This window comes from Eptatretus burgeri, chromosome 2 (genome assembly GCF_056783735.1).
Source record: "Eptatretus burgeri isolate ZD-2024b chromosome 2, Ebu_testis_v1, whole genome shotgun sequence".
Lineage (NCBI taxonomy): Eukaryota > Metazoa > Chordata > Myxini > Myxiniformes > Myxinidae > Eptatretus > Eptatretus burgeri.
Genome location: NC_140962.1, coordinates 138,701,277 through 138,727,802, shown reverse-complemented (window position 1 = coordinate 138,727,802; position 26,526 = coordinate 138,701,277). Strand labels below are relative to the sequence as shown.

At 46.8% G+C, this 26,526-nt stretch overlaps 2 protein-coding genes across 4 annotated transcripts in view; one reads left to right on the top strand and one right to left on the bottom strand.

Annotated features, from left to right (window-relative positions):
- Positions 1-1,316: 1,316 nt before the first annotated feature.
- On the top strand, positions 1,317-17,041 carry TBC1D25 (TBC1 domain family member 25). Its single transcript, XM_085871497.1, has 7 exons — positions 1,317-1,600; positions 4,670-4,779; positions 9,940-10,091; positions 10,351-10,466; positions 11,950-12,144; positions 12,304-12,609; positions 12,690-17,041. Exons 1-7 carry the CDS (start codon positions 1,544-1,546, stop codon positions 13,863-13,865), a joined length of 2,112 nt encoding a protein of 703 aa, XP_085727623.1. The 5' UTR covers positions 1,317-1,543; the 3' UTR covers positions 13,866-17,041.
- Positions 17,042-21,852: 4,811 nt separating this feature from the next.
- LOC147033275 (max dimerization protein 1-like) overlaps positions 21,853-26,526 on the bottom strand; it is a 100,072-nt gene continuing 95,398 nt past the window's right edge. For all 3 annotated transcript variants that reach the window (XM_085871500.1, XM_085871499.1, XM_085871498.1), the window contains one exon: positions 21,853-22,972. In XM_085871500.1, coding sequence (XP_085727626.1) covers positions 22,833-22,972 — 140 coding nt within the window. In that variant the 3' untranslated portion in view covers positions 21,853-22,832. The remainder of the gene's footprint in view (positions 22,973-26,526) is intronic.

The window sequence follows — 26,526 nt, the reverse complement described above, 5'->3', positions numbered from 1 at the left end:
AACACCCAATTTTCATTCAGGCACTCCCTTTTATCCGTTAGTATGCATGCAACGTTTTGGGCCACTCGGTTTCAAATTATGGAGGACACATGCACGCGTGCACACGCACACACACAAACATGCACACGCGCGCGCACACACACACACACACACACACACACACACACACACACACACACACACACACACACACACACACACACACACAAACATGCACACGCGCGCGCGCGCACACACACACACACACAAACACACACAAACACACACGCACTCGCACACTCTCTCTCTCTCTCTCTGAATGATTGACACACTGACATTTATTTTTATAGACTAGCAAATACAACCTGTCGCTTCGCTGATGAGAATAGTAAGTGGGGTGGGGGGGGGGGGAGAAGGAGGCGAAGGAGGAGGGGAGAGGAGGGATGGAAGGGAGGGAAGGTGGAGAGGAAGAGGGGTGGGATAGAGAGGGATGGGGAGGGGGAGAAGGAGGCGAAGAAGAGAGGAGGTGAAGGAGAGAGGAGGGAGGGAGAGGAGGGAGGAGAGAGGAGGGATGGAAGAGAGGGAAGGTGGAGAGGAAGAGGGGTTGGATAGAGAGGGATGGGGGGAGAAGGAGGCGAAGAAGAGAGGAGGTGAAGGAGAGAGGAGGGAGGAGAGAGGATGGATGGAAGAGAGGAAAGGTGGAGAGGAAGAGGGGTGGGATAGAGAGGGATAAGGGTGGGAGAGAGATGGAGAGGGGTTGGGGTGTGGGAGAGAGAGAGAGGGGTGTGGGAGAGAGATGGAGAGGGGTGGGAGAGAGATGGAGAGGGGTGGGAGAGAGATGGAGAGGGGTGGGAGAGAGATGGAGAGGGGTGGGAGAGAGATGGAGAGGGGTGGGAGAGAGATGGAGAGGGGTGAGGGAGAGATGGAGAGGGGTGAGAGAGAGATGGAGAGGGGGTGGGAGAGAGATGGAGAGGGGTGGGGTGTGGGAGAGAGAGAGTGGTGTGGGAGAGAGATGGAGAGGTGGGAGAGAGGGAGGGGTGTGGGTGAGGGAGGGGTGTGGGAGAGAGGAGGGGGATAGAGAGGGAGGAGTCGGAGAAAAGAAGGGGGTAGGAAAGAGGGAGGGGGAAGGAGAGAGGGAGGAGGTAGGAGAGAGGGAGGGGTGGAAGAGAAAGAGAGGAGTGGGAGAGAGGGGGGTAGGAAAGAGGGAGGGGTGAGTGAGAGAGGGGTGAGGGGGGGAGATGGTGAGAGAGGGAGAGGGGATAGAAGGAAGGGGTGTGGGAGAGAGAGAGGGGCTCCTGACGGGAGGTCCTCACTAAATTACTGTACAGTGTTTACACCACCTTCTACCTTTCAGTCGCGCCATCCCTCAAACAAATTCGCCCCTCCCCCCTGTATCCTCCTCCCCTTCCACGATCCTCTCTCCACCAACGCAAACCGATATATCCCTTCAACATTTTACTCCAGATCCTTTCTTCATCCACATCCCCATCCCGCCCGTGCTGCGTCTCCTCCCCCAACCCTCCACCCTTGTTCGCCCGTCTCCTCCTCACTCCTCAGCCCCAGGATGGCGGTTCGTGCTGCTTCCATCGAGGAGTTCGACGTGGTGAGGGTGAAAGTGAAGGTGAGAACCCTCACCGACCTCACGTCAGGCGGCCAAACACTCACCTCCATCAAACCCCTCCCGAACCCACCGCAAACGTTTGTCTCCACGGGTCCGCCCGTCCCGTCGGTTTGTCCAACTCACCTGTGTCTGTCATCGTCCGTCTTTCCCCATTAATACCGTATCGTCTTTGTCTCCGCTGTAAACTGCACCTCGCCCTCCTCTGTGCAGCGTATTCTCCACAACACCCGAGTCGATCCGCCCCGTTTCGCTGTCAATGGAACACGTCTTGTGGTAGAAATGAAAAATGGACACAAAATGTCAGTGAGAGAATCTTCCTGCTGTTCGTCGCAAAGTAACCTACACTGTGTGACTGTATGTACAGTGCACTGTATGACTGTATGTGCAGTACACTGTATGACTGTACAGTACACTGCATGACTATGTACAGTTCGCTATAACTGTATGCGCAGTACACTGTATGACTATGTACAGTTCACTGTATGACTGTATGCGCATTACACTGCATAACTATGTACAGTTCGCTGTATGACTGTATGTGCAGTACACTGTATGACTGTATGTACAGTGCACTACATGGCTATGTACAGTACACTGTGTGACTATGTACAGTTCGCTGTATGACTATGTGCAGTACACTGCATGACTATGTACAGTACACTGTATGACTGTATGCGCAGTACACTGTATGACTATATACAGTTCGCTGTTTGACTGTATGTGCAGTACACTGTATGACTGTATGCACAGTGCACTACATGACTATGTACAGTACACTGACTATGTACAGTTTGCTGTATGACTGCAGTACACTGCATGACTATGTCAAGTTTTCTGGATGACTGTATGTGCAGTTCACTGCATGACTGTACATACAGTACACTGTATGACTATGTACAGTTAGCCATATGACTATGAACAGTACACTGTACGACACTGTGTACAGTACACTGTGTGTACAGTATGCATAGTACACTATGACTGTATGTACAGTACAGGGTGTGACTATGCACAGCATACTGTGTGACTGGATGTGAAGTACACAGTATGACTATGTACAGTACACTGTATGACTGTACATATAGAACACTGTATAACTGTATTTACAATACACTGTTTGCCTGTATGTACAGTACACGGTATGACTGTATGTATAGTGCACTGTATGACTATGCACAGTATGCTGTATGACTGTATGTATAGCACACAGTATGACTGTATGTACAGTACACTGCATGACTATGTACAGCATACTGTATGACTATGTACAATAAGCTTTATGACTGTGTATACAGTGCACTGTATAACTGTATTTACAATACACTGTTTGCCTGTATGTACAGTATACGGTATGTATAGTACACTGTTTGACTGTATGCACAGTACATGGTATGACTGTATGTACAGTATGCTGTATTACGATGTACAGTACACAGTATTACTGTATGCACAGCACACAGTATGAATGTATGTACAGTACACTGCATGACTATGCACAGCATACTGTATGACTATGTACAGTAAGCTTTATGACTGTATATACAGTGCACTGTATGACTATGTGCAGCATACTGTGTGACTGTATGTACAGTACACAATATGACTGTATGTACAATACACTGTATGGCTATGTACAGAACACAGTATGACTGTCTGCACAGGAAACTGTATGACTGTACGTACAGTACACCATATGACCATACATACAGTACACTGTATGGCTGTGTGCACAGCATACTCTATGCCTGTGTGCACAGCATACTCTATGCCTGTGTGCACAGCATACTCTATGCCTGTGTGCACAGCATACTCTATGCCTGTGTGTGCAGCATACTGTATGACTGTACATACAGTACACGGGATGACCGTATGAACAGTACACTGTATGCATGTGTACAGCACACTGCATGACTATGCGAAGTATACTGTATGACTGTATGTGCAGCACACGGTATGACCATGTACAGTACACTGTATGCATATGTACAGTATGGTATGACTGTATGCACAGCACACTGTATGGCTGTATGCACAGCATACTCTATGTCTATGTACAGTACACCGTTCGACTATGTACAGTACACTATGGCTGTATGTGCAGCATACTGTATGTCTGTATGCACAGTACACTGTATGACTGTATGTACAGTACACGGTGTGACTGTACGCACAGTATACTGTATGCCTGTGTGTACAGTACACTATATGCCTATGTACAGTGCACTGTACTTGGGCTTTATGATTTTGTTCATGGGACGTGGCGATCCGAGTCGGGATCATTCCGATTCACGTGACATGACGTCATCTGCATCAGTATTGGTTGCTACGCAACGGTGGACCATCAAGAATTGATGGAGGATCCCCCAAGATCTTCAGGCACACAGGAATGAAGGAACCGGGACAAATCTATATCTAAAAAAATTTACCAAATACCAAAAAAGGGAGCACGTTCTTCCATATGGAGAGAGGGAGAGAAGCGACCATGGTGTCCTCCTGCACCATGGTCCCATTCCACCATGGTGGAGGAGGACACCATCTGGTCCCATTCCACCATGGTGGAGGAGGACACCATCTGGTCCCATTCCACCATGGTGGAGAAGGACACCATCTGGTCCCATTCCACCATGGTGGAGGAGCACACCATCTGGTCCCATTCCACCATGGTGGAGGAGGGCACCATCTGGTCCCATTCCACCATGGTGGAGGAGGACACCATCTGGTCCCATTCCACCATGGTGGAGGAGGACACCATCTGGTCCCATTCCACCATGGTGGAGGAGGAGAGTCTGCGATGGAATATTGGTACCCTGACCAAATTCCGAATTTCTGTACCGTCCATGATTGCTTCCACCCTGTTTGGACACCCTGTTGGCTCAATCGATTGAAGCAGCGGTCTGTTGCCTATACACTGCCCAAACAAAGGGATTCGCCAGAAGAACGTGTTGCACGCTTGGAGCAAGATCGCCCCATCGGATGGGTACTCTGCTGGTATCTACAAAGATGATAAGCAGCTGTTGTAACTAGTTGCTGTCTTTTCTCACTGTTACGTTGCTCTCTTGTTTTGAACAGAAATACGACGGATCTTCGCAGCCTGAGGCACGTTCTTTCTCTGTGGACCCTCAGATCACCTCCTTGGACGTGCTGCAGCACATCCTCGTGCGTGCTTTTCAGCTCAGTGGGTAAGCGGGCATGGTGTGCTCCTTTCATGGACTCTCATGGAATGTTTTCAGGTTCCAGAGCTATGAAGGGCACGTTGCAAGTTGACGACGGTTTTGTTGAGCAAAATATTAGGGATTTTTTTTGAACGTTTTGATTCTTAAGCTTCAGATGCTGTGACAGGAACAGGCCCAGATATGATGGTTAGTGTGATTGTTTTTTTTTTCTTTCTGTTGGTCTTTGGCAACCAGTGTTGACAGATAAGTTAGTTCAGTTTGTGGAACCACTGGTTAATGGTCCACCAAGATGGCCTACGGGTACGCTATCGAGCCTGGGTTCGAATCTCGGGCTCGGCGATGAACTGTCATCCTGGTATTTCACAGGAAGGGTGATGCATCAAGTTATGCAGCGTCCTTCGGATGGACGTTAGATTGGGCTGTCCTGTCTGCCAGCATTACAGTCGTTGGTGGACAGTATAAAGATCCATTGGGGTCTTTTGTGAAGAGTCGGTGAGTTATCGCCGTGAACCTGAACAAATTGCACATTCCTGTCGCTTTCAGTCGACGTGGGACTTGGCCAGCCAGTTTGTGAAAAATTGGGCCGAAAACCTTCCCCTCACAACCCCACAAGAAAGTGAGAATATTGTAGTAGTAGTAGTAGTAGTAGTAGTAGTAGTAGTAGTAGTAGTAGTAGTAGTAGTAGTAGTAGTAGTAGTAGTAGTAGTAGTAGTAGTCGTCGTAGTAGTTGTTTTTTGAAGCACAAAGTCTTCAACAGTTTTTTTCAGTTTACATTCTATAATTATTTATCATTGTACCTTTTACCTTACACACCACCAGGCAGCACAACACGAAAGCACGGATAACAGGAACAGGTGATCAAAGCATTCTTTTTTCCCCAATAAACATCCAAACCCTCCCATACTTTTTCATATTTGAATGTTCACCTCCTTGAAGTATCTGGGTGTGCGCATGTAATCCGGTTACTCGGAGGCTGGGGTTGGGGGGATCGTGGGGCCGTGCTGTGTGTTGCGCTAATAGACGGTACAAAAGCAGTCTGACCGATGCAGCGGCACCCAACCCTGGTTGTCAGGTCAGGTCAGGTCAGGCCAGATCAGATCTGTCACTTGCTACGGGTATCATGTAGAACCCATACTAATCTGTTCATGGTCGATTATCGGCGACTAAACCGGCTCCACCTACCAGGTTCCCCTGGTGTGGAGGGTGTATGGACGTGGATACCCAGCGGGATTAAATACAAAATATGCCAAAGGGTGGAGGAGCTCCCTGTGAGCCAACGGCCATCCATATCTGGTACCCAACTGTATCTGTGGACGTCCTCCTGCAGTTGGTTACCTTCCCGACTGAGGATGTTGGTGGCAGGATTTGCACTCCGGCCGCCACAAAACACTTCACTCCGCAAAAACACCCTGAGGTGTGTGTCCGGGTGGTGCTGAGGTGTCGTCCACCAGATGGCGGTCTCCTCGGGTTAACCTCCTCGGGTTAACCACCCTTTGCGTGGGTGCCTGGAATGTCCTATCCCTAAAGAGATGGGGATGGGACAGGCATCTGCCTGGGCGATGGCCAGAGGCCCCTGGAGTACCGGCAGAAAGTGGACGCAGCGACGCGCTGATGGCACATGCTCCCAACGTACGTATGAATGTATGTACCACCACCCACAGATTTCTTCGTCGGCATTAAGACTTGCGCACATTTTGAAGACATTTATTATGAATCTCTTTATCGTCAGCATTCCGATGTTTTGCCAAGAACCGGCATGTTCTTATTTTTCAAAGGAAAAATTCACAAGAAGAATTGCAGTAAACTAATTTTGGAATACCCTGTAATTGGGAAGCTTGACAACTTCTGATGAAGGATCATTTGAAGTGCTTCGTTCAAGCAACCTGCACCTTCATTCTTGGTGCAGGTGATCAGTCGGATAGATGTGAGATGTATGGGGGTAGTTGAAGGTCTACCTGGGATTTTCCACATGAAGAAATTATCTTCCAAAAACTGCACAACTTTCACGATTTCTTAACCTATTCCACAGCAACATGAACACGCTCGTCTCATTGGTGTGGCAGTACTTCAGTGTTACCCTTTAGGATGGGTACGCAGCCACTTTAGGACATTGGCCTTCACTTCCTCATCACGAGCAAACTTGGTGTCACCCAAGTGATCCTTGAGTGGCCCAAAGAGGTGAAAGGTACAAGGTGACATATCCTGGGCTGTATGGTGGATGGTTTAGAACCTCTCACCATATCTGTGTGGGTGTTGCAACACTGGAACTCACTATGTGAGATTTGGCTTTGACATTAACACCACTGAAGAGCATTCATGCCCACTGCCTGACAATACGGGACTTTCACAATGACATGTAAATGCTAAACGAGGTGAGTGTGTGTGTGTGTGTGTGTGTGTGTGTGTGTGTGTGTGTGTGTGTGTGTGTGTGTGTGTGTGTGTGTGTGTGCGTGCGTGCGTGCGTGCGTGCGTGCGTGCGTGCGTGCTTACAGTGACTCAATTCTACTCGCCGGGTACTTTTAACCTGCCTTTACTCGCGCAAAATCTGTAATTAAAATATCCCATCCTACGATAGTCTTCACTCGTGTGATCTTCCTGTCGGTGTTAATAAGCAACTGAACTCGATAATGTGTCCTCCTCTGGGAAGTCGACCTGAATGTGACTGTAATAAATAGAGGTCGTTGTGCTGTCGCTATATCGCCTTTATTCACTCGTCAATTGGTCACGGCACTGACCAATTGGGTGTCATCACGTCTATCCGCATCGGCAAGCATCATGTGGCTGTCGCTATATCGCCTTTATTCACTCGTCGATTGGTCACGGCACTGACCAATTGGGTGTTATCACGTCTATCCGCATCGGCAAGCACCGTGTGGCTGTCACTATATCGCCTTTATTCACTCGTCGATTGGTCACGGCACTAACCAATTGGGTGTTATCACGTCTATCCGCATCGCCAAGCACCGTGTGGCTGTCACTATATCGCCTTTATTCACTCGTCGATTGGTCACGGCACTGACCAATTGGGTGTCATCATGTCTATCCGCATCGACAAGCAACGGTCAATCGAGGTGGTGCGGCGTCTTCATCACACGCTTTCCTCACTTCGTGTTTCCTCACCTCGTGACTCATTGTATTCTTCTCGACTGTTCCATCTTCAACAGCGGTGATTACAATATTGATTACAAATGATCTTCCTTATGGTGTATGATATGTTGATATGATATGAGCGAACAATCTTATGATATGGTGTGTGATATGTTGTGATAAATAAAATTTCTTTCAAAAATTATAAAATGCATTTCCAAGACCGTGCCGCTGCACGTTGCCCACCGAAGGTGGGCCGAGAAGGGTACTCCCGCCCACAGGGCGAGAGTACCCACTCGTGTTGGTAATGGCATCGTCTTTCCAATTGAAGACGTCCATTAAATGAATCGCCAAGTTTGCCACGTTCACACAACGTAATCCCGCAAGGTTCAAAGTCCACTCTCTGGCAGGGATGACCAGGAAGGTCAGGTAGAACATGCATACCAGCCAACCTTTTTGGAATGAAAATCGGTAGATTTTTGCACGACGCAGGAGCATGCCCCCCCCCCCCGGAAAATTTTTGAAAAAAAAAAACATTTTCATTAAGGGCGTGCTTTTGACAGCGTTCGCGTTTTTCACGTGTTTGTTCGATCTAATGTGAGTGGCAATATCTCCGTAGCCGCTGTGAGACACAGATATATCAGTCCTGCACAGCTCACAGAACGCGTGCTTCGTACCTTTCCGCGATGCCTTGATCCATGAATGTTCTTTTGTCCACTCGTCCTTGAAAACATTGTCGTACCGCAAAGGTGGCTTTGTCTTTTCAGGCGTGTCCATTGTGATTGTTGTGAAAGCATCCGCGTGAAAAATGGCTTTGTTGTTGTCCACTCGACCGTGCGACGCTAGCGCCACCAGGCGGTTACGCGCGTCTGCTATCACTAAACTAAGGGAGGATAATCAGATTTAACGATAGCAGACGCGTGTAACGGTGTAGACGCGCGCATAGACAACGGAAAAAACGTAAACTGCAAGGTACTGTACAGTATCGTATTCTGTAACTTGGATAAAATAAAAAAAATTCCCCTGAATTTTAAAAACCGGTAGATTAAGCATGTAAAATCGGTAGCTGGTAGATAGCCTCGAAAATCGGTAGTTTACCGGCTAAATCGGTAGGGTTGGCAGGTATGGAACATGCCTGTCGACTGCCCATCCACGGGCCCACATCGTCTGGAGTTTTATGCAGGACGGGCTGCAAGATATCCGCACCTTTCTCCAAGCGACTTTTCCAAGTATTTTTGGCTTCTTTTAGAAGCTTTGTGAGGTCGTTTACATTACAATCCTTATCTGGCACATATGATATGTGTTCGGCCGCCCCGATTAACCTCGTTGCGAGGGGGTTTCTGCGAATGCTCACCGAGCATTTTGGGGGCAGATTACGTCATTTTGAAAGTCCCGCATTGCATTGCAAACGTTGTTGCGTTGTTGGTCACTGTAGCGCTGGGTGTTTATTGTTTTTCCGCTGTTAAAGGACATCGACACGGATCAGTCCTTGGCAGTCTGAAAACACTGCAGCCAACAACCTTTCTGGCAGATGTCACGGCCTTGAACTTCTTGGGTCGTGGCGAGCCGCTATGGTGCCATTCCACGATTGATCGCTTGTTTTCAGGTGTGCACACCCAATACCGATTTCAGCTTCTTGTGCAATGTCACGCACAGATATCCGACAGTTACTCGGATTCAGTTGCTCAATTTTTTGGATACTAGCAGGCGTAACAGATGTCGCTGGAACGTGTTCGTGCGGAAGATCATCAACTTGGTCGCGGCCGCATTTGAACTTGTATTTTGAATTTGAATTTCTTTGCAGTTATCTAAGGCTAATGGAGGACCTTGTACCGATATCACATTCAGGACAATGACGCAAGTGGACATCAATGTACCTTCAAATGAATCTTCATATTCCATTTCATGAAGGGATGCGAATTTTTAAAAAAAATTAAATAATCAGATGAAGTAATTCTCAGTTTTTGAAATTCCTGTCGCTTCTCTTCAACATTCATCGATTTCTGACGATAATCAAAGCAGAAAGGGCATCGTGTTGTTGTTTGTTTGTCATAAACTGTAAAATTGTGTCCCTTAAAGGAAACGAGCATTCTTGCTGAGTTACCTGAGTCGGGATGAGCGAGGCCAGGATGTGTACCTGTCCCTCTTATCAGAGTGGGACCTCAGAACGGCCTTTGCAGCTGCCCGGCCTTACCTACATCTCAAGCTCGATCTTCGTCCCCGGCCAGACAGTGAGTGCGGTTTGTCCTTCTCGTGAACATTTGTTTTCCCCTCAAACGTCATACCTCTCCTGCATGAAGTCGGAAGATGCGGTTTTACCAGGAAAGCCAGGTGTCCTTTGGACTCGAGTTTGAACAAGCAAACAATTTTTGGGGCGTTTCTTTGGGGTTCATGTGTTTTTTCACATTCAAGACGTGCTAATTTTGGTGCAACTGAAATCCCCTCCTTTGTGCTACAATTTCGATGTGCTTTAATGTGACTGCGTCGCAGGCCCCGGACTAGAGGACTGGGACGTCATCAGTCCGAGGGATGTGCCGAACATGGTGCCACAACTGTGGGAGCGCAGGCCCAGTGCATTGGGATTCACTCATACTCTTATTTCACAGGTATGTTTGATTGTTTGTGCAGATTTGTTTGGCTTGTGTCAGCATTGGTATATCTTCACATCCTGTTTCCACTCCACAAATAAAGGCAGTCGCCGTTTAAATATGATGCTGATGACATTCGGTTGCCGTTAATTGAGCAAAACTGCTCATGTGACGTTCCAGAGAGTCAGCTGCATCCTTCAGAGGAAGACTGCAGTCAAAACTAGAAGTCACTCCCCCCCCCTCCCAGCCCTCAAAAAATGAGAATAAGTTCAAATATCAAATTATTCACTTGGTTTCTGTGTGAGAATATTTCTCATTTGTCGCATCTCCTCTGATCGAGCTCCCTCTACTCTCTTAACCCTTTGGCCATCCCCCAGCAATTCCAAGATGCACTCGTTCTCCAATTAACCTGCTCCTGGTTAAATTCCAAAAATCTACACCGACTCCACTCCTTGTTACTCATTTCTCACATTTGTCGAACCGCCTTCTCGAGGCTGTTCATTCCCACTATTCCCCCCAGGGCTATAAGCAGTTGTTGCATGATCATCTCATGTCATCCCCCATCTCGATCCATGATCTTTTCTACTCCCATTCACCCCACCTAATCCGACCTTTGCAGGTTACTGTGTTTGCTCTTTCCTGTGTGTTAATTTCCTTATTTATTACCTCCGCCACCGAAGGTCGACGTAGGTTATCTTTTCACCTCTGTTTGTCTGTCTGTCTGTCTGTCTGTGAGCAGGATATCTCAAAAAGTTATGGATGGATTCGGACGAAACTTAGTGGACAGGTTTAATGAGGACAAGGACAAATTGATTCGATTTTGTTGAAGATCCAGAATTTTTCAAGTGATTCTTCACCGTTAAGAGATGGGGGTAAAAACGATACATAGCACGATATCTCAAAACGTTGAGGACGGATTCAGAAGAAACGAGGTGTTTGAGTTAGGGAGGTGACGACAACAAGCTGATTAGATTTTGTTTAAGGTCCAGATGCAGATCCGGCCTATCAGTGGGATCCAAATCATAAACCGTTCAGTGTGGCGGAGGTATGCGCTCTACCGAATGTCGTTCTACTTGTGTTCAGTGTTATTGTACTGCCACCACTGTTGTCAGCTCATCCCATTTTTGCCCTCCATCACCTCGCTCTTCCATGAACCTCAATCTTTGCAGTGTGTTTCCTCGGGGCATTCATGTTGACGTTCAACATCTGCTTCTCGATTGCAGGTCATTTTTGTTCGTCCATCAAATGTCCACCCGTTCCCTTCTGTCCTCCACTTCACAAACGAAATTCTGCGATGCATCATTTGTTGCGTCTTTGCAGTGGAATTATTTTTTCCCCTGTTAACGATGTGAAATTTGGCCACGAGATCCAACAAATCTCTTTGCAATCTGTACTTTGTTCACTCCCAATGGGCTGTTTTGTAACCCTTGCGAGAGGTGCTGCACATTGAATGACATTCACCACTGCGCTTTTTATTAAAGGTTGCTGGTGCTGCGTGCAGGTCGGACGCACGCTGTCCCGCATGCAGCAGGCTTTGAGCGGCGTGTATGGGGATGACTCTGTTCGATCCCCAGTACCGCCACCTCTTTCCGACGCAGAGTTCCGGGCTTTCCTCGGGCCTGATGGTCAGCTTGCTCGTCCACATGACCTTCGCCTGCGTGTTTATCATGGTGGCATAGAACCATCACTACGAAAGGTATCATTGATATGAAACCGAGAGCCATACATGGTACCATATTTGTTTGTAACTTCAGCCTTGGTTTAAATCGTTTGACACGAGTTATTGTGCTGGATGCAAAGGTCATCACAAATGGCGTTTGAAGATTGATTAGTCCCTCATGGATTTTGGTTGCAGGTGGTCTGGCGTCATCTCCTTAACGTTTACCCCAATGGTCTGAGTGCATCTGAGCGCCTCGCATACATGAGGCGTAAGGCTTCTGAATATGAGGATCTGTGCAAGGCCTGGCAGGCATGGCGAGGTACCGACGGGACTGGCTGTGCCTATGTCGCTGGGGTGGAGCAGGCTGTGCTCAAAGACGTTTTGCGAACAGATCGTGGCCACCCTTTCTTTGCTGGTTCCGACGACTGTCCCCGACTCGTCGCCCTACGTGATCTTCTTGTAACCTTTGCCCTCACTCATCCATCACTTGGCTATGTGCAGGTTGGTGTTGTTGATATTTGAGATGATATTGCGGCGATTGTGTTTTAATTGGTGATGACTGTTTGTAATTCCATGCTCAGGGCATGAGTGACCTTGCATCTCCACTTCTCTTCGTCATGGAGGATGATGCTCGGGCATACGTTAGTTTCTGTGGACTCATGCGTCGCCTTGACAGCAGTTTCCGGCCTGATGGAAAAGCTATGGCTGCCAAGTTTTCACACCTGTCTGCACTGCTTCACCGCTATGACCCGGCATTTCATGCCTACCTCACCGACCATGGTGCGAGCCACCTATTCTTTTGCTACCGCTGGCTCTTGCTGGAACTGAAACGAGAATTTGCCTTTGACGATGCTCTGCGTGCCCTTGAGGTCATGTGGGGTGCACTCCCACCTGACCCACCATTTTCTGAGTTACAACTGACTGAGCCTGAAGCCTTACCTTTTGAGCAGACTCTGATAAATCAGCAAAGCAAAACAACCATATCACCTTCGTCTCAGTCCTCCACGGTGCATCCTTTTCCTTCTAATGTAGCAGCAGTTGAACTTGCTCCACGATCTTCTTTTACACCCCCCATTCTATGCCCCTCACCCTCCAATACTCTCTCTGCCACCCTTTCATCCCCTGAACCGTGCAATGCACAGATGACATCATCAGGAGGAATGGCACCTCCATCAAACTCTGAGTGCAATGATCCAGATATTTCCCTTGCAGATTCTTTTCCATCTACCATCCATTCAATCAGAACTTTCCCTTTCGTCCCACCAACCAGCAACCCCGTGTCCCCCTCGGCCTCAAGTCCTCTTCCGATTCTACCCCCCCCTCATCCACCCATTACTGGAGATGAAGCTTCTGCAACTACACTGCCTCCGCCTCAAGACCTAGGTGCTGGGAATCCTCTATTACCCTTCCTTTGTGTCGCCATGCTGCAGGAACAGCGCGATGCGGTAATCTCGGCCCGTCTTGACCACAACGACCTCGCGATTCACTTTGACCGACTAGTACGGAGGCACCCACTGGTTCCTGTGCTGCGGCGTGCCCGCACACTGTTTGCGGAATATCTTCGTGCGGAGTGCTGGCTGCAGAAAGAAGGGGCCGCCAGCAATGTGAAAAGCGAACAGGTAGACGATAAGGAACAACTGATGGAGAACGGCCAACCAGAACAGCAAATGGCTCCAAGGAAGCAAAGCCAGGGATTGTTGGGACCAGATACGAAGGAAGATGGCAACGGTGAGCTTCGAGAAGCGGATTGCTCATGAAATTAGATTTATATTTGCTCTGGACTTTAAGAAACGAAAACGATTATTTTCTGGAAGCAAGCAAAATGGTACAAGAAAAAAAAAAATTCTTAATTTCTTTGAGAAAGCCTCCATTTTAAAAGGAAATGAGCATTATTTTATAGTCCACAAAGTAAGGGTGTGTGAATGTGGAAGCAGGGGTTTGTTGCTACGGTTCAGTGGTTCACCTCTCAGGTCTGAGCAACGTATACAAAGACCACATTGAATTCACCCCTTTGATAAACAGACAGGTTATCTTCCAGTTTGCATTTTTTTTTAAACCTTGTTGAGCTTTAAAATGGTTAATTGGGGACTATATTATTTGTTCGGGGCTGGCACGATGGCCTCGGGGTACGCACACTCCCCTCTAAGCCGTCTAGCCTGGGTTTGAATCTCGGCGCAGCTATAAGATGTCATCCCGGCGTTTCACAGGTAGGGTGATTCATCAATGAGTGTGCCGTCCCTTGGGTGGACATTAAACGGACGTCCCATCTGCCGGCATTAGTTGGTGGACGTTAAAGACCCCACGGTGTCCTTCGTGAACATGCTATCGCTGGTACCCTGAACAAATTACAAATTTCTGTCCTGACTTCCGAAGTCGGCGTGGCGAACCGACCAGGATTGTAGCATAGCAACTGCTTCGGCAGCACCAACGCTCTGCATGGGGCATGTTACGTGCCGATGATGATTATATTTGTTCATGGTAAAAAAAAGGCCATAATTACCACTGTATTTTGCTTTTTTTGGGATGCCCATTACATTCCTCTACCCCAATGCACTGAGTAACCTTGGCGTAAGGTCCTGCCTCTATTGAAGGTTTTGGAGATTAAGCCCACTTCTGTATTTTTAAGCCGTTCACTATACAGAAATGAAACATTCGGGATAAAGGTGGCTTAACACGTATTCTTTCGATTGTTTGGCCATCTGACTTGGCCACATTCGATGGATTCTCAACTTGCTCCAGAACTTCACGGGCCGAATGGCCTCCTGACGTTTCTTGTAAAGGAGCTCGTATTATTATAACTTGGGTGCACACGTACAGGTGGCCAAACCTTCAGAAGTGCAATTAGCGTTTCCTCACCACAACCCTCTCTCACCCATCCAGTACAACTGTGGATGTGGTATGAAGTCAAACCATACGGTGCCTAAAAATGGCCAACTACTCTTCCTTTGGCTGCAGTGCCCCCATTTTACATGTACAGCAATGGCGTGCCACGCGTCTTGTGGGCACGGCTCGTGTGCATGCTGTCATGGCCTAGGAATGCGTGTCGCGTTGAAATTTGGTTTCTCGGCCTTCAAAGCATGGACGACGAGTTTAAATCCAATTCCATGGCGTGGTGATTGTGTTAACGTTCTGTACACGTGCGAAAACATGGACCCTCGTGGGCCATTGCGTTCCTAACCAGCGATGGATCAGCTTCGCAGTCTCACTTCCAGGAAGGCAGAAGGGCTCACACCTCAGTGAGCAGGACTATTGTAAGAATAATTTCAGATTTCATTTTGTTGGTTAAAAAATAAAGTAGCTTGGTTATCTTCATTCTACTCGTTTTTCCTGGAAACTCGCGGTGAGATAATGCCACGTTTGCTCGATTCAGATCTGCTTTGGTTATAGGGCTTTGCAATCTTAACCACAGAACAAGTGTGGTACATGCAGCTGCAGCTGCAATGCCTCTTACCCCCTTCCCTCCCAACAACCTACAACCCACCCTCTTCCCTCCCAACAACCTACAACCCACCCTCTCCCCTCCCCCTTTCCACCACCCACCCTCTCCCCTCCCCTTACCACCCTCTCCCCTCCCCCTTACCACTTCCCACCCTCTCCCCTCAACCTTGCCACCACCCACCCTCTCCCTTTACCACCCTTTCCCCTTACCCCTTCCCACCCTCTCCCCTCAACCTTAACACCACCTCCCACCCCACTCCCCTCAACCTTACCACCACTTCCCTCAACCTTCCCACCACTTTCCACCCGCTCCCCTCAACCTTACCACCACTTCCCACCCGCTCCCCTCAACCTTACCACCACTTCCCACCCGCTCCCCTCAAACTTACCACCACCTCCCACCCGCTCCCCTCAACCGTCCCACCACCTCCCCTCAACCTTACCACCACCTCCCCTCAACCTTACCACCACCTCCCATCCGCTCCCCTCAACCTTACCACCACCTCCCATCCGCTCCCCTCAACCTTCCCACCACTTCCCACCCACTCCCCTCAACCTTACCACCACCTCCCACCCACTCCCCTCAACCTTCCCACCACCTCCCCTCAACCTTCCCACCACCTCCCCTCAACCTTCCCACCACCTCCCCTCAACCTTACCACCACCTCCCATCTGCTCCCCTCAACCTTACCATCACCTCCAGCCCGCTCCCTTCAACCCTACCACCACTACTCACCCGCTCCCCTCAACCTTAGCACCACCTCCAATCCGCTCCCCTCATCTTACCACCACTACTCACCCGCTCCCCTCATCTTACCACCACTACTCACCCGCTCCCCTCAACCATACCACCACCTCCCACCCGCTCCCCTCAACCTTACTACCACTTCCCACCCGCTCCCCTCAACCTTACCACCACCCACCCTCTCTGCTCAACCTTACCACCACCCACCCTCTCCACCACCCACTCTCTCCCTTTCCCATTACCACTTCCCACCCTCTCCTCTTCCCACCACCCACCCTCTTCCCTCCCCAACAGTCACCCCTTCCTCTCTCCCCCCCCCCCAACCCCTTCCACCATGTAAAGCCCTTAATGAAGTTACACTTTCACTGTACATCCTTGTTCAATGTACAAATACCATCTGCACTTTTGATTAATTTTAGTGTTAAAATGCCTTAAAAACAAACAAACAAACAAACAAAAAAAACATGTTTTGAAGTCGATCTTCAGTCGTTCGACAACAGTGAAAACAGCCGGGCGTGACGACTGGATATGAATAAACATTCGGTGATGTATTGAACGATGACATTACCGTCAGCATTCGAGTCGGCCGTAGCTTGCATGGTTAGACGAAGCTGAAAATGGTATTAAAACGGGAAGTCGATCTGTCTCCAATAATTTGATGTACAGTCCGTGTGTTCATGCATGCTCCCCACGTTTGAGAACGTTCTGCATTTACAGCTGTGGAGTTGCAATAAAATTTTATCAACGCAAGCTTTACTTACCTCGTGCGCATGTTTTGTCATCGCGTCGATAAGAAGTTGGTGTTGTATTTTAAAAGCGAAGGCTTAGACGTACTTTGATGTCGGGTTCAAAGTGAATGGAATGTTGGGATGTATTATTATGGTGTTTGTTGACATTGTGGAAAAGCAAAGTGAGGTATCCACTACAATGGCGTTGGTTCCAATTTGCCTTGTTACGGGGAGGCTATGATGGTGAAAGATTTCAAAGATGGCCTTCAAGTTTGGTGAAGTCAAGTGTAAAGCTCAATAAGAGGGAAAGGAAACTCAATTTTTAAAATCTGATCAAAATTTTCATGTCTACTTAAAAAAAAAAAAATGAACTAATCCTACTACGTTAATGGCCACAACGGTTGCCTCCTTGTGCGTCGGCTGGGAAACGGTTTTTGTTGCAAGTCTTTTACGAACCTGCCGGCCAGGCCGGATGTTTGACTGAAGGTGACTCGAGCAGGAACTTGTAATTCATTCAGGTGCCGGGAATAACTCGTCCACTCATCACGAAAGATACCATGGCATCTTTAACCTCTGCCAACGACTGGTGCTGGCAGACGAGTCCTCAAGCTCAACGTCCATCTGTTTGCAGCCCGACTGGCTATGAAACAGAGGTGACGTCGCAAATGTTATTTCAGCAACATCTCAAGAATTCAATGAAAGGCAACCGCACTCTAAGATAATTCAAGATGGAAAGGTCCAGAGAGAGAGAGAGAGAGACATCAATTACAGAGTCCAAGCAACATGTCCGAAAGGCCATGTAAGGGGACGTTCCACACAAGTTCCACCGTGTGAAGAGAAGAAGGAGAAGTAGAAGGAGGAAAAAAAAAAATTGAAAACAAAAAACAAAGCAAATGCGAGTTAGAATTGAGTACTCTTTTAATCAGTACTTCAGTTCATAATAAACAGCAGTCATTAAGAAAATATTCATATATAGCATATGAACATACAAACTTCACACTGCAATCGGACCGATGGAAGCGTTTTCTTTTTCGTGGAAGTGCAAAACAAGATTTGAGACCTGCTAGCATTGTGTTGCTTTGTGCACTGCCTAAACTGTGCGGGTTTTTTCTTTTCTTTTCCTTATTGCTGCTGAAGTGATCGGTGCAAAAGCACGGGCAGTTCCAAATGGCATGGGGATGTGTAACAGTAGAGTACAGCCGGACACAGGACTTGTGGCTGGAGTGGCGCTAAGGACTTACAAAACCAAAGATTGGCACTGAGAGCTGGTTTTGCTATATTTCGTGGAAATGTAAGGGATCTGGGGAGAGTTTAGGGGTGGGGGAGGATTGGATAAGTCAGATGGAAAGGGGTATACAAGTGAAGTATCAGGGGGCATGGCTACAGCTGCCAATGCCCACGGGGACTGAGGTTGGGCAGTTTTACAGCAAAGATGGTACAGAGTCCACGGACCGACTATTAAGCCCAATGAGTACTCATTTTATACAGCAAGACAGGTCATTTGTACACAGTCCTAACGCATTCGCAAAGTCATTTGGCTCCTTAGACAGAATAAATCAAGCAATCAAACAACGTTTTTTGTTGTTGTTTGTTAACACAATGAACACCAACATTGCTATAAACAAGCCGATTCACAAAATGAAGCGCCGAAAAGCAAGCATCCACCACACTTCTAAGTTTGGGTGAAATTGCGAGCTTACATTGCAAGGTTTAGTGAAGCACAAGGTGCAGAGACCCCTGATCAGACGCCGTGACAGTGCCAGTGGAGCACTCGCACCGAAGCTGGCAATGAGTTAACGTAAGTGCATCGTGTAAAAGGTGTTGTGCAGGAGGCACTCAGCTGCCTTAAGGTGGCGGGGGTGAGGGATGCGTCGACATTACGACGACGATTTCACAGTAAACGCGGAGAGTTCTCGGAGACACAGGGATATAGTTATAGATGGAGTGCAGGAAAAGAAAACGCAATAACGACTCCATTACCCGCTCGTCAGTGCTTGCAACAAACGGCGACATAAAAGAGTGGGTCAAACCCAATGAATTGACTTTTCCCTCCAAATTTCTTGCTCTTCCATGAGCCTCGCTCCTATCACGAAAAGAAAAAAAGAAGAAAAAAAAATAACTTTCACAAATCTGGTTAATACTACTGTTCAGAGCATGTTAATATGAGGTCGCGTTTATGGCCGCAACGCCCGCTTATCCCGGCGATAGTGCATCGTCCGTGTGCGCATACCGGCACAATCGGTGTGAAAAAATGCCGCCACGACGCATCACGGGTACATCACAGACTGAAGCGCGGCGGAAAAGTTTGAATCCATTCCGAGTCTGCGTGGGAGCGAACGCGGTTTTTCTATTATTGTACTTGGAGTGGAATATATTGTTGCCGATGTAATCATATTGTGCTTCTGGACAATTGTACGAAACAGGACAATCAAAATCCGGCCGACAGGCACACCGAAGTCGAGGTAAAGGAACAAAAACTGGAATGTGACCATTAAACGTCAAAAGATGAAATTCTCAACATGCCATGCGAATATGGTGAAACGCCGCCCTCTCGTCGAAGCGTTAACAAAACGTCATCGGAGCATTAACGGAGCAGGAATTTTTTTTTATCACTGGTTCAATCACAGCGATTGTCTTGTGCAACTTATAGGCCAATAAATGAATGTTCCAAACTCTCCCTTCACCCCACCCCCAAAGATGATCGAAATCAAAGATGGCCACCCCGTTTAATGAAGTGAAGCCGTTCGAGGATTTGTACCCCCTTGATGCCACATGGCGGTTCGCAAATTGCTTCCCGGTGAAAGAAGTGATGTCCATAACCGTCAGGTGAATGGAACATCATCGGCAGGATTGCTCGGCGGCTATTCCGCTCTTTTAAATCAGTCCGCACAATATCCGTTCCTCAGTGGATATACATGTAGAGTACGAAGAAATGAAATGATTTTAAAAGGCAAAGGTCCGAAAAACAACAATAATTCCGCAAGGTAGCATTACGGTGAATGAAATTCAAGAGTTTCTCCAAATCAGGAATCGTCAGACATGTTGGGAAAACGGCGCTCATCAAATTGGCCTTGTCATCCTGCACACACGTGCCAATTTCAGAAAGCAGAGAGGCTCTGGTCTCGTTTACGGGGTGATTGTTTCATCGGAAAAGCTCAAATGAGCAGCAACCGAATAGCTTTGTGGTTTTGAAAGCTGTCCGATGTGCGCCAGCATAGGTACAAGAACCGTTTCACTGATACCCGTGAAGTGCCAGTGTCGAGGAGCTGGCATTCTCGCCACGATATCTCTGCATCCTTCCGACCTGGTGTTGCGAACGTGCCAATTGCTGGTCTGCATAAAGTACGCTGCCCTTCCGTAAGCGCCGTTCAAAAACGAAAAGAAGAGACGAATAACCTGAATTTTAATAAGGCTTCATTGGACTGCACGATGGCTGAGTGTGGTAATTCATGAGGAACGTTCAGCATTTTGTGAAAATGAGCCCAAAACAACAAGTTATTTGAAATGCATTCCGAGTGAAAGTTATGTCGCACACCGATGGTCCACGGCAGAGTCATGTACATGTTACGTCTGCAAAATGGTGCGCCTTCTGCCCCCCCCCTCTCTCTCTTTCCCTCTCGGTGTTTCCGCAATTTCTCCCTCCTTCCTTTGCAGAAATCCCCCGTCTCTCCTGACTTCGTAGAATTTTTCAAAAGGGGGCCAAATGAGGTTTTTCCAGTGAATCGTTTCCTGTTTTGGTATCATTCCAGAACGGACGAGGAAATACTCGTGCACAGCATCGTCTCAAAGTCGATCTGAAACCACATTCAATGGAGAAAGAAAATAATGAGTTAAAAAAAAAAAAGAGATGATGAGGAGAGAGAGAGAATAAAGAAATCGACAGAGGGAGATTGAGAGAGCGAGCGAGCGCACGTGAACGGAGGGAGGGAGAACGAGAAACATTTTTGGTAAACTAATTTGATCCCAGATCCAAAAACAATAAACTTAAAAGAAAAGCGCAATACGTGTCAGTATTTTTTTTTTCAGTCATATATATTTGAGCGTATAAAATATATACCGAAAAGTTTATAAATATGTTTAACATATGATACAAACGTTCAGAAAGACTACACAATGTACGTGGACAAAAAAAAAAGTTCTTTTAAAAAAAAATACAATAAAAAAAAGGAAAGCATTTAAAAGCGCTTCTGGAGACAGAGGTGACCAAGCGCAACACCATCAGTCCCTGATCCACAGTTACAAGCTCTAGCATGTGTGCTGGAGGTTTGGGATGGAACACGAAGGGATTGCAAAAACAGAACTCCTTTTGATAACGCAAAACATGCTTGTGACCAGCAAGACGAGGAAAGGAGAGAGAAGAGAGGAGAGAGGATTTTGCCTGTGGGGACAACGTGAAGGTTGGCTAAACAAAGGCTGGAATGCGGGGACAATGGGAGGGTTGGTAAAAACAAAGCCAGGAACAAAAGAGTTTTCTCATCTCCTATTGGATATTCCTTCAAACACCTCCCACGTCAGCAATGCTGGATGAGTGCTTTCAATAACCATAAGTTACACACCCTGCATGAAGGTGAGCACGCTGGTTGTTCAGCTGCACGGTTGTAACAAGAAAACAAACAAAAAAAATGGCTTTAACAAAGGGCACAAGGGTGACCGTAGCACCAGCTGATGACGTGTCGCGTACTTAGGGTACGCAGTGCAGGTAACACCACATCCTAGTTGCTTCACACATTAAATACAGTAATCATATCGACATGGCAAAACGCGGCCTAATATGTACAAACCGACCCTGACCAACCCATCCCCTCATCCGCCACACTCAAAACCGCCCGTCTCTAAAAATGCCAATTCGGAATTTTTTTTTTTTTTGAAATTATTGTTCGATAAAATATGTATTCAAAGTACACGTTATGTCGAATACTGGGTTATTTGAATTCACAGCCCCGGAGTGTGAAAAATAGAGCCGAACACATCTCGGGAAATCACGCAAATGCTGTCCTGCAGGCGTAACGATGCGTTTTCCCGCAATTTCCTTCAACTGCAGGTTTTCATACGAATGGAATGTCTTGCTATAATCAAACCTTTCAGCAATGATTATCAGCAAGAGATACGAAACAACATTCCCTCCCAACCCATATTCTCACCCCATCAATTTGTTGGCGGTCAAGGTTGGTGGGATACTGAAAACCCCACCAATTACCCCATGAAATATTTTTTTGCATTTCCTATTTTATATTTTTCTCTTTTGAGTTTTCTTATTTTATTTTTACACTGTCCAGAAGACGGCTTTGGCCTGCTGTTGATGCTAAGCCGGATATTGCACACCTCATTACCTACTCTGGAGGCCAAATAGGTCTTAGCACCAGAGAGATGTACCCAGGTAAGGTATGTCTGAGTATGCCCCTTTAAAATCCCTCCCTACCCGCCACCCCCAAACTCAAGCTTCCTCAACAAAGCAATGCAGCCAGATAGGGAGTACAGCACCGTGCTGGAGGACAACCTCGCCTGAGATACAATGACAGCTGGAAATTGCAGGCAGGAACTTCTGGGAAGGAGAATTACGGTGGTCCATCAGCTTGGGGAAGGGGAAAAAGGTGCCTCGGATTGAGACTTGTGAGGTTGCAGGAAGTTCCAGCTTCGACCCTGTGGCAGTGACACGAGTGGCTTGCCGAAGGCCAAAGGCGAGGTTGCATTGTCAATACTTGAGAAGCGAGTGGGCGAACGAGTGCCCAGGAAGTCGCCGATGACGAGGCATAACCCACTTGCACGAGGTTTGGGCGTAGGGATTAGGGGCAAGTGCAGACTTTGCCACGGCGCTAACACAACTCGGGCCAAATGAAGCCCGAGCTGGCATACCCTCCATCACTGGCCTGGCTCTGTGGACTGTCTCCACGACCAATGACAATGCCAAAGGAGCTCACCAGATCCACACTCTCGACATCCACTTCAAGCTCATCTGCAGCAACAATGACATGCAACAACGATTACGCAAGGCATCAAAAATACGAGTAAAACACAAGCAGAATTTTTCTCCCTGATAAGTGAACAAGAATTAATAATAATAATAATAATAATAAATGAGTTCAGAGGACATTATTTTTAAAAACGGCGATGGCATAACATTAACGAGAGAGACCAGAGAAGTCTGGTGACCAAAGAGTGACATCAAGGAATTGCAGAATTCAATTGCACTGACCCTCACACAACACTTGCAGCCCACCAGTCAACATAAGTATGCACATTTATGACCTTTTCTCAGAGAGATTTGATGAGATAGTGGTTATATCACTGTAATGCACCTCAAAAAAGAAAACCGTCATGGAGGATTTGCCGAGCTCCGCTTTGAGGCAACGATTCGAGTTTTTGCTCCAAACCGATCACTCCCTGCCAACTCACCTCGCTTGACAAAAAGCTCCTCAGGTGACCATCTCAGATGTTGATGAAAACATTTCAACAGCAAAGTAAAAATAAATAACACTACAAAACATTCCAGCCCCAAATGGCCCGCTAAAATAGGATACCGCCACTTGTGCCACTCAAGTCTACGGTTTATTAACTTTTCACGAGGCTCAAATCTTATCTCCGAAAAGAGATGTTGGGCTGAAAAATTTGAAGCCTGGGTAATTTTGCCCTGAACCATCAGAAGATGGACTCTAAACTGTTATCTTTCACCAATTTCAGATTAGAGGTTTATTGTGTTCCTTTGTTTTGTATTGTCAGACTTTCAGGATTTGGGAGTCCATTCAGTGTCCATATAAGTTTATTGCATGATCCATTTGTAACAAATTGAAAGGTTCTCCAAACTTTAAAAAAAAAAAAAACAAAGTACCTGTACATTGCCAAAGACGTAGTGATATATGCTCACAATCCAGTAAAGGGACCAACTTGAAGGAGCGAGGTGAGTATTTGGGGGTGGGGTTCGGAGGGGAAAGTTGAGAGGTGTCCGAAAATATTTTTGGCTGTTGGATAAAATACATAAAGAAAACTAGAAGGGTGGTCTTCCTTGTTGCGACATCGCCAGATATGCCTCCGCCAACATTATTACATCATCATACATACTTGTACCAAGTTTGGTTTAAATCTCCGAACCCAGATTCAAAAAAAAAAAAGAATCCTGGCTGCCACACCATGATCACCACATGACATGAAGGTGCAAGAGAAGTATCATTGGGGCACGGTCAAAAGGTCGAACACCAAAAACGCAATTACATGCACATTTCAAAACAAAACTTTGTATACGCAATCTACATCGGGACGCGCATGAAATATGGAATAATTTTTTGGATTTGACCCCCGGTTCATTCCCGGTGAAGCTCTTTGCCATCTTTCAGCGTTGCTTGAGGTGGGAAGTGGAGGGATTTGCCACTGCGCATCAACTTTGTTCCAGTTATTTTGTGTGTTGAGCATGAACCAATCGACCAACCGTTTGTTCACATGGACAACTATAACTAGTGTGGAAACACCAAACTTCAGGGTTCTTTCTAATCCAGTGGCATTGTCTTGCGTCAAAGCATCGACGTATAGCACGAATCATGCTCCTTTTGTGAGTTATCAAATAAAATTCCGAAACATACCCGTTCATGAAATGCTTCTGCCTGTGACGTCGAAACATTAATTTGATGAAATCTGGCGGCGGAGCCTGCATGAAATCGTAATCCACGTAAAACAGTCTGTATTGGCGAGCTACACGTCTTTGACGTTCAAGAGCATTATGCGAAAATGGTACCCAACACCGATCTTTACAATAATCTAGTGGCCAGGAAATAGGAGTTTTGATCTCCATTAATATTACGAACACGTCATTTTCCTTCAAATGTTGCAACTATGTTCCCAAATACCACTCTCAATCATAAATACAAACCATGCATTTGCCGGGTTGATACGAGGAGCATTGAAAAGGTCGTAACTGGGCATTCATTAGCAATCCAGAGCAATGATGTTTTTGCTCATTAAAAATTTACATACATGTTCGCTATATGCTGTTAGCCCCCCCCCCCCCACCCCAAAAAATGTTGGGTTTCCAGGAACATACTGCTCAATGAATGGGGTAGTTAGATTGGGATGTTTTTTTGGGGGGATGTGTTTAAATGCAAGCAGAACAGCATTTCAGATTCTACATCTTTCCAACCAGTATGTCGATAGTTGGAAAGATCTCGAATCAGGAACTTCAAAATGTCCATCCTGAGATACAAAATTATGGGTAAAGCAGTTTTGTGTACACAAGTCAGAGGATTAAAAGACACCGATTTAGTGTCTACAAGATTTCCTTGAAACATTGAACCTGTCTCAGCAGAAATAAAGACAACATATTAACATGGATCAACAGGACATATGAAGGAATTGAACAATACCAATCTCCCATTCATCATCCCTGAACATCTGATGTATTCAGATATTAGACCCTTTCGAGTTGACAAAAACCCTAGATTACACCCTTTCAGGGCATCCATAAAGTATATACTCCTCAAAATAAGAAACTTTAACCTGGCCCCCCCCCACCCCAACTAATGCACTTTCAATTTAATCCGCATAATTCAGCAACATAGCAATTGTTATACACCTCCACCCCCTCTCCTCCCCCCCATTCTTTCTCCCCCTCTCCTTTCCCCTCACCTCTCCACTTCCCTTGCTCCCCCCCCTCCTCTCCTCTCCCACCCTCCTCCTCCCCTGTATTCCTGTCAGCGAAGCAACAGGTGGTATTTGCTGGTATAAAATAAAATGTGTACACTCTTTGCAGGGTATAAACAAGCCCATCCCCCTACAAAGTACAGTACCATATATTAAAACAAAATAAAGGCCAATTACTGCACCATAGTCCCAAGAAGGGAGCCAGACATAACAATATGCGCGCGCGCACACACACACACGCACACACGCACACACGCACACACGCACACACTATTTTCCCAACTGTCCGGATCATGAGCTGGGCACACACGAAACCGAGATAATGATGAGAATTTGCAATTTTTCTTACTTTGTAACAAAACTGGCTTAAAATAATTTTCAAGAAATTCAGTTCTGCGTTTTAAAATATTCATTTCACCTTCATTTTCAATTTTACACCAATGTTCACAATAAGCTTATTCTTCCTTTTCTTTATCTTCTTCACAACATACCTTAAGTGTTTTTTGGTTTTTCTTGGTGGTAGCTGTTTTTCGCTCGACATAAGTCAAATGCAGACCTCATGGGTCTGACATCTTGTGTGTCTTGGTGACCACGTTGGTACTTTAAGTGAAAAAAATAGCACCGCAAAGCGGGCGTAACCCCTCAGCCCCTTGACGCAAACCAATTTCAAGATGGTGGCCTTATTGAAAATCGCAGCGCGCCCATTTTCGAAAGGAACCTTCCTCTACTCAACCCCAACACACCCTGCAAAAAAAAAAAATCGGACAAGGCGTTCTCCTCAAAATTGACGGAAACCAATTTCAAGATGGCTGCCGTGGCGACCACAGTGCAAATCGCAGCATGGCCATTTTGGAAAGGAACCTTACTCTACTCAACCCCATT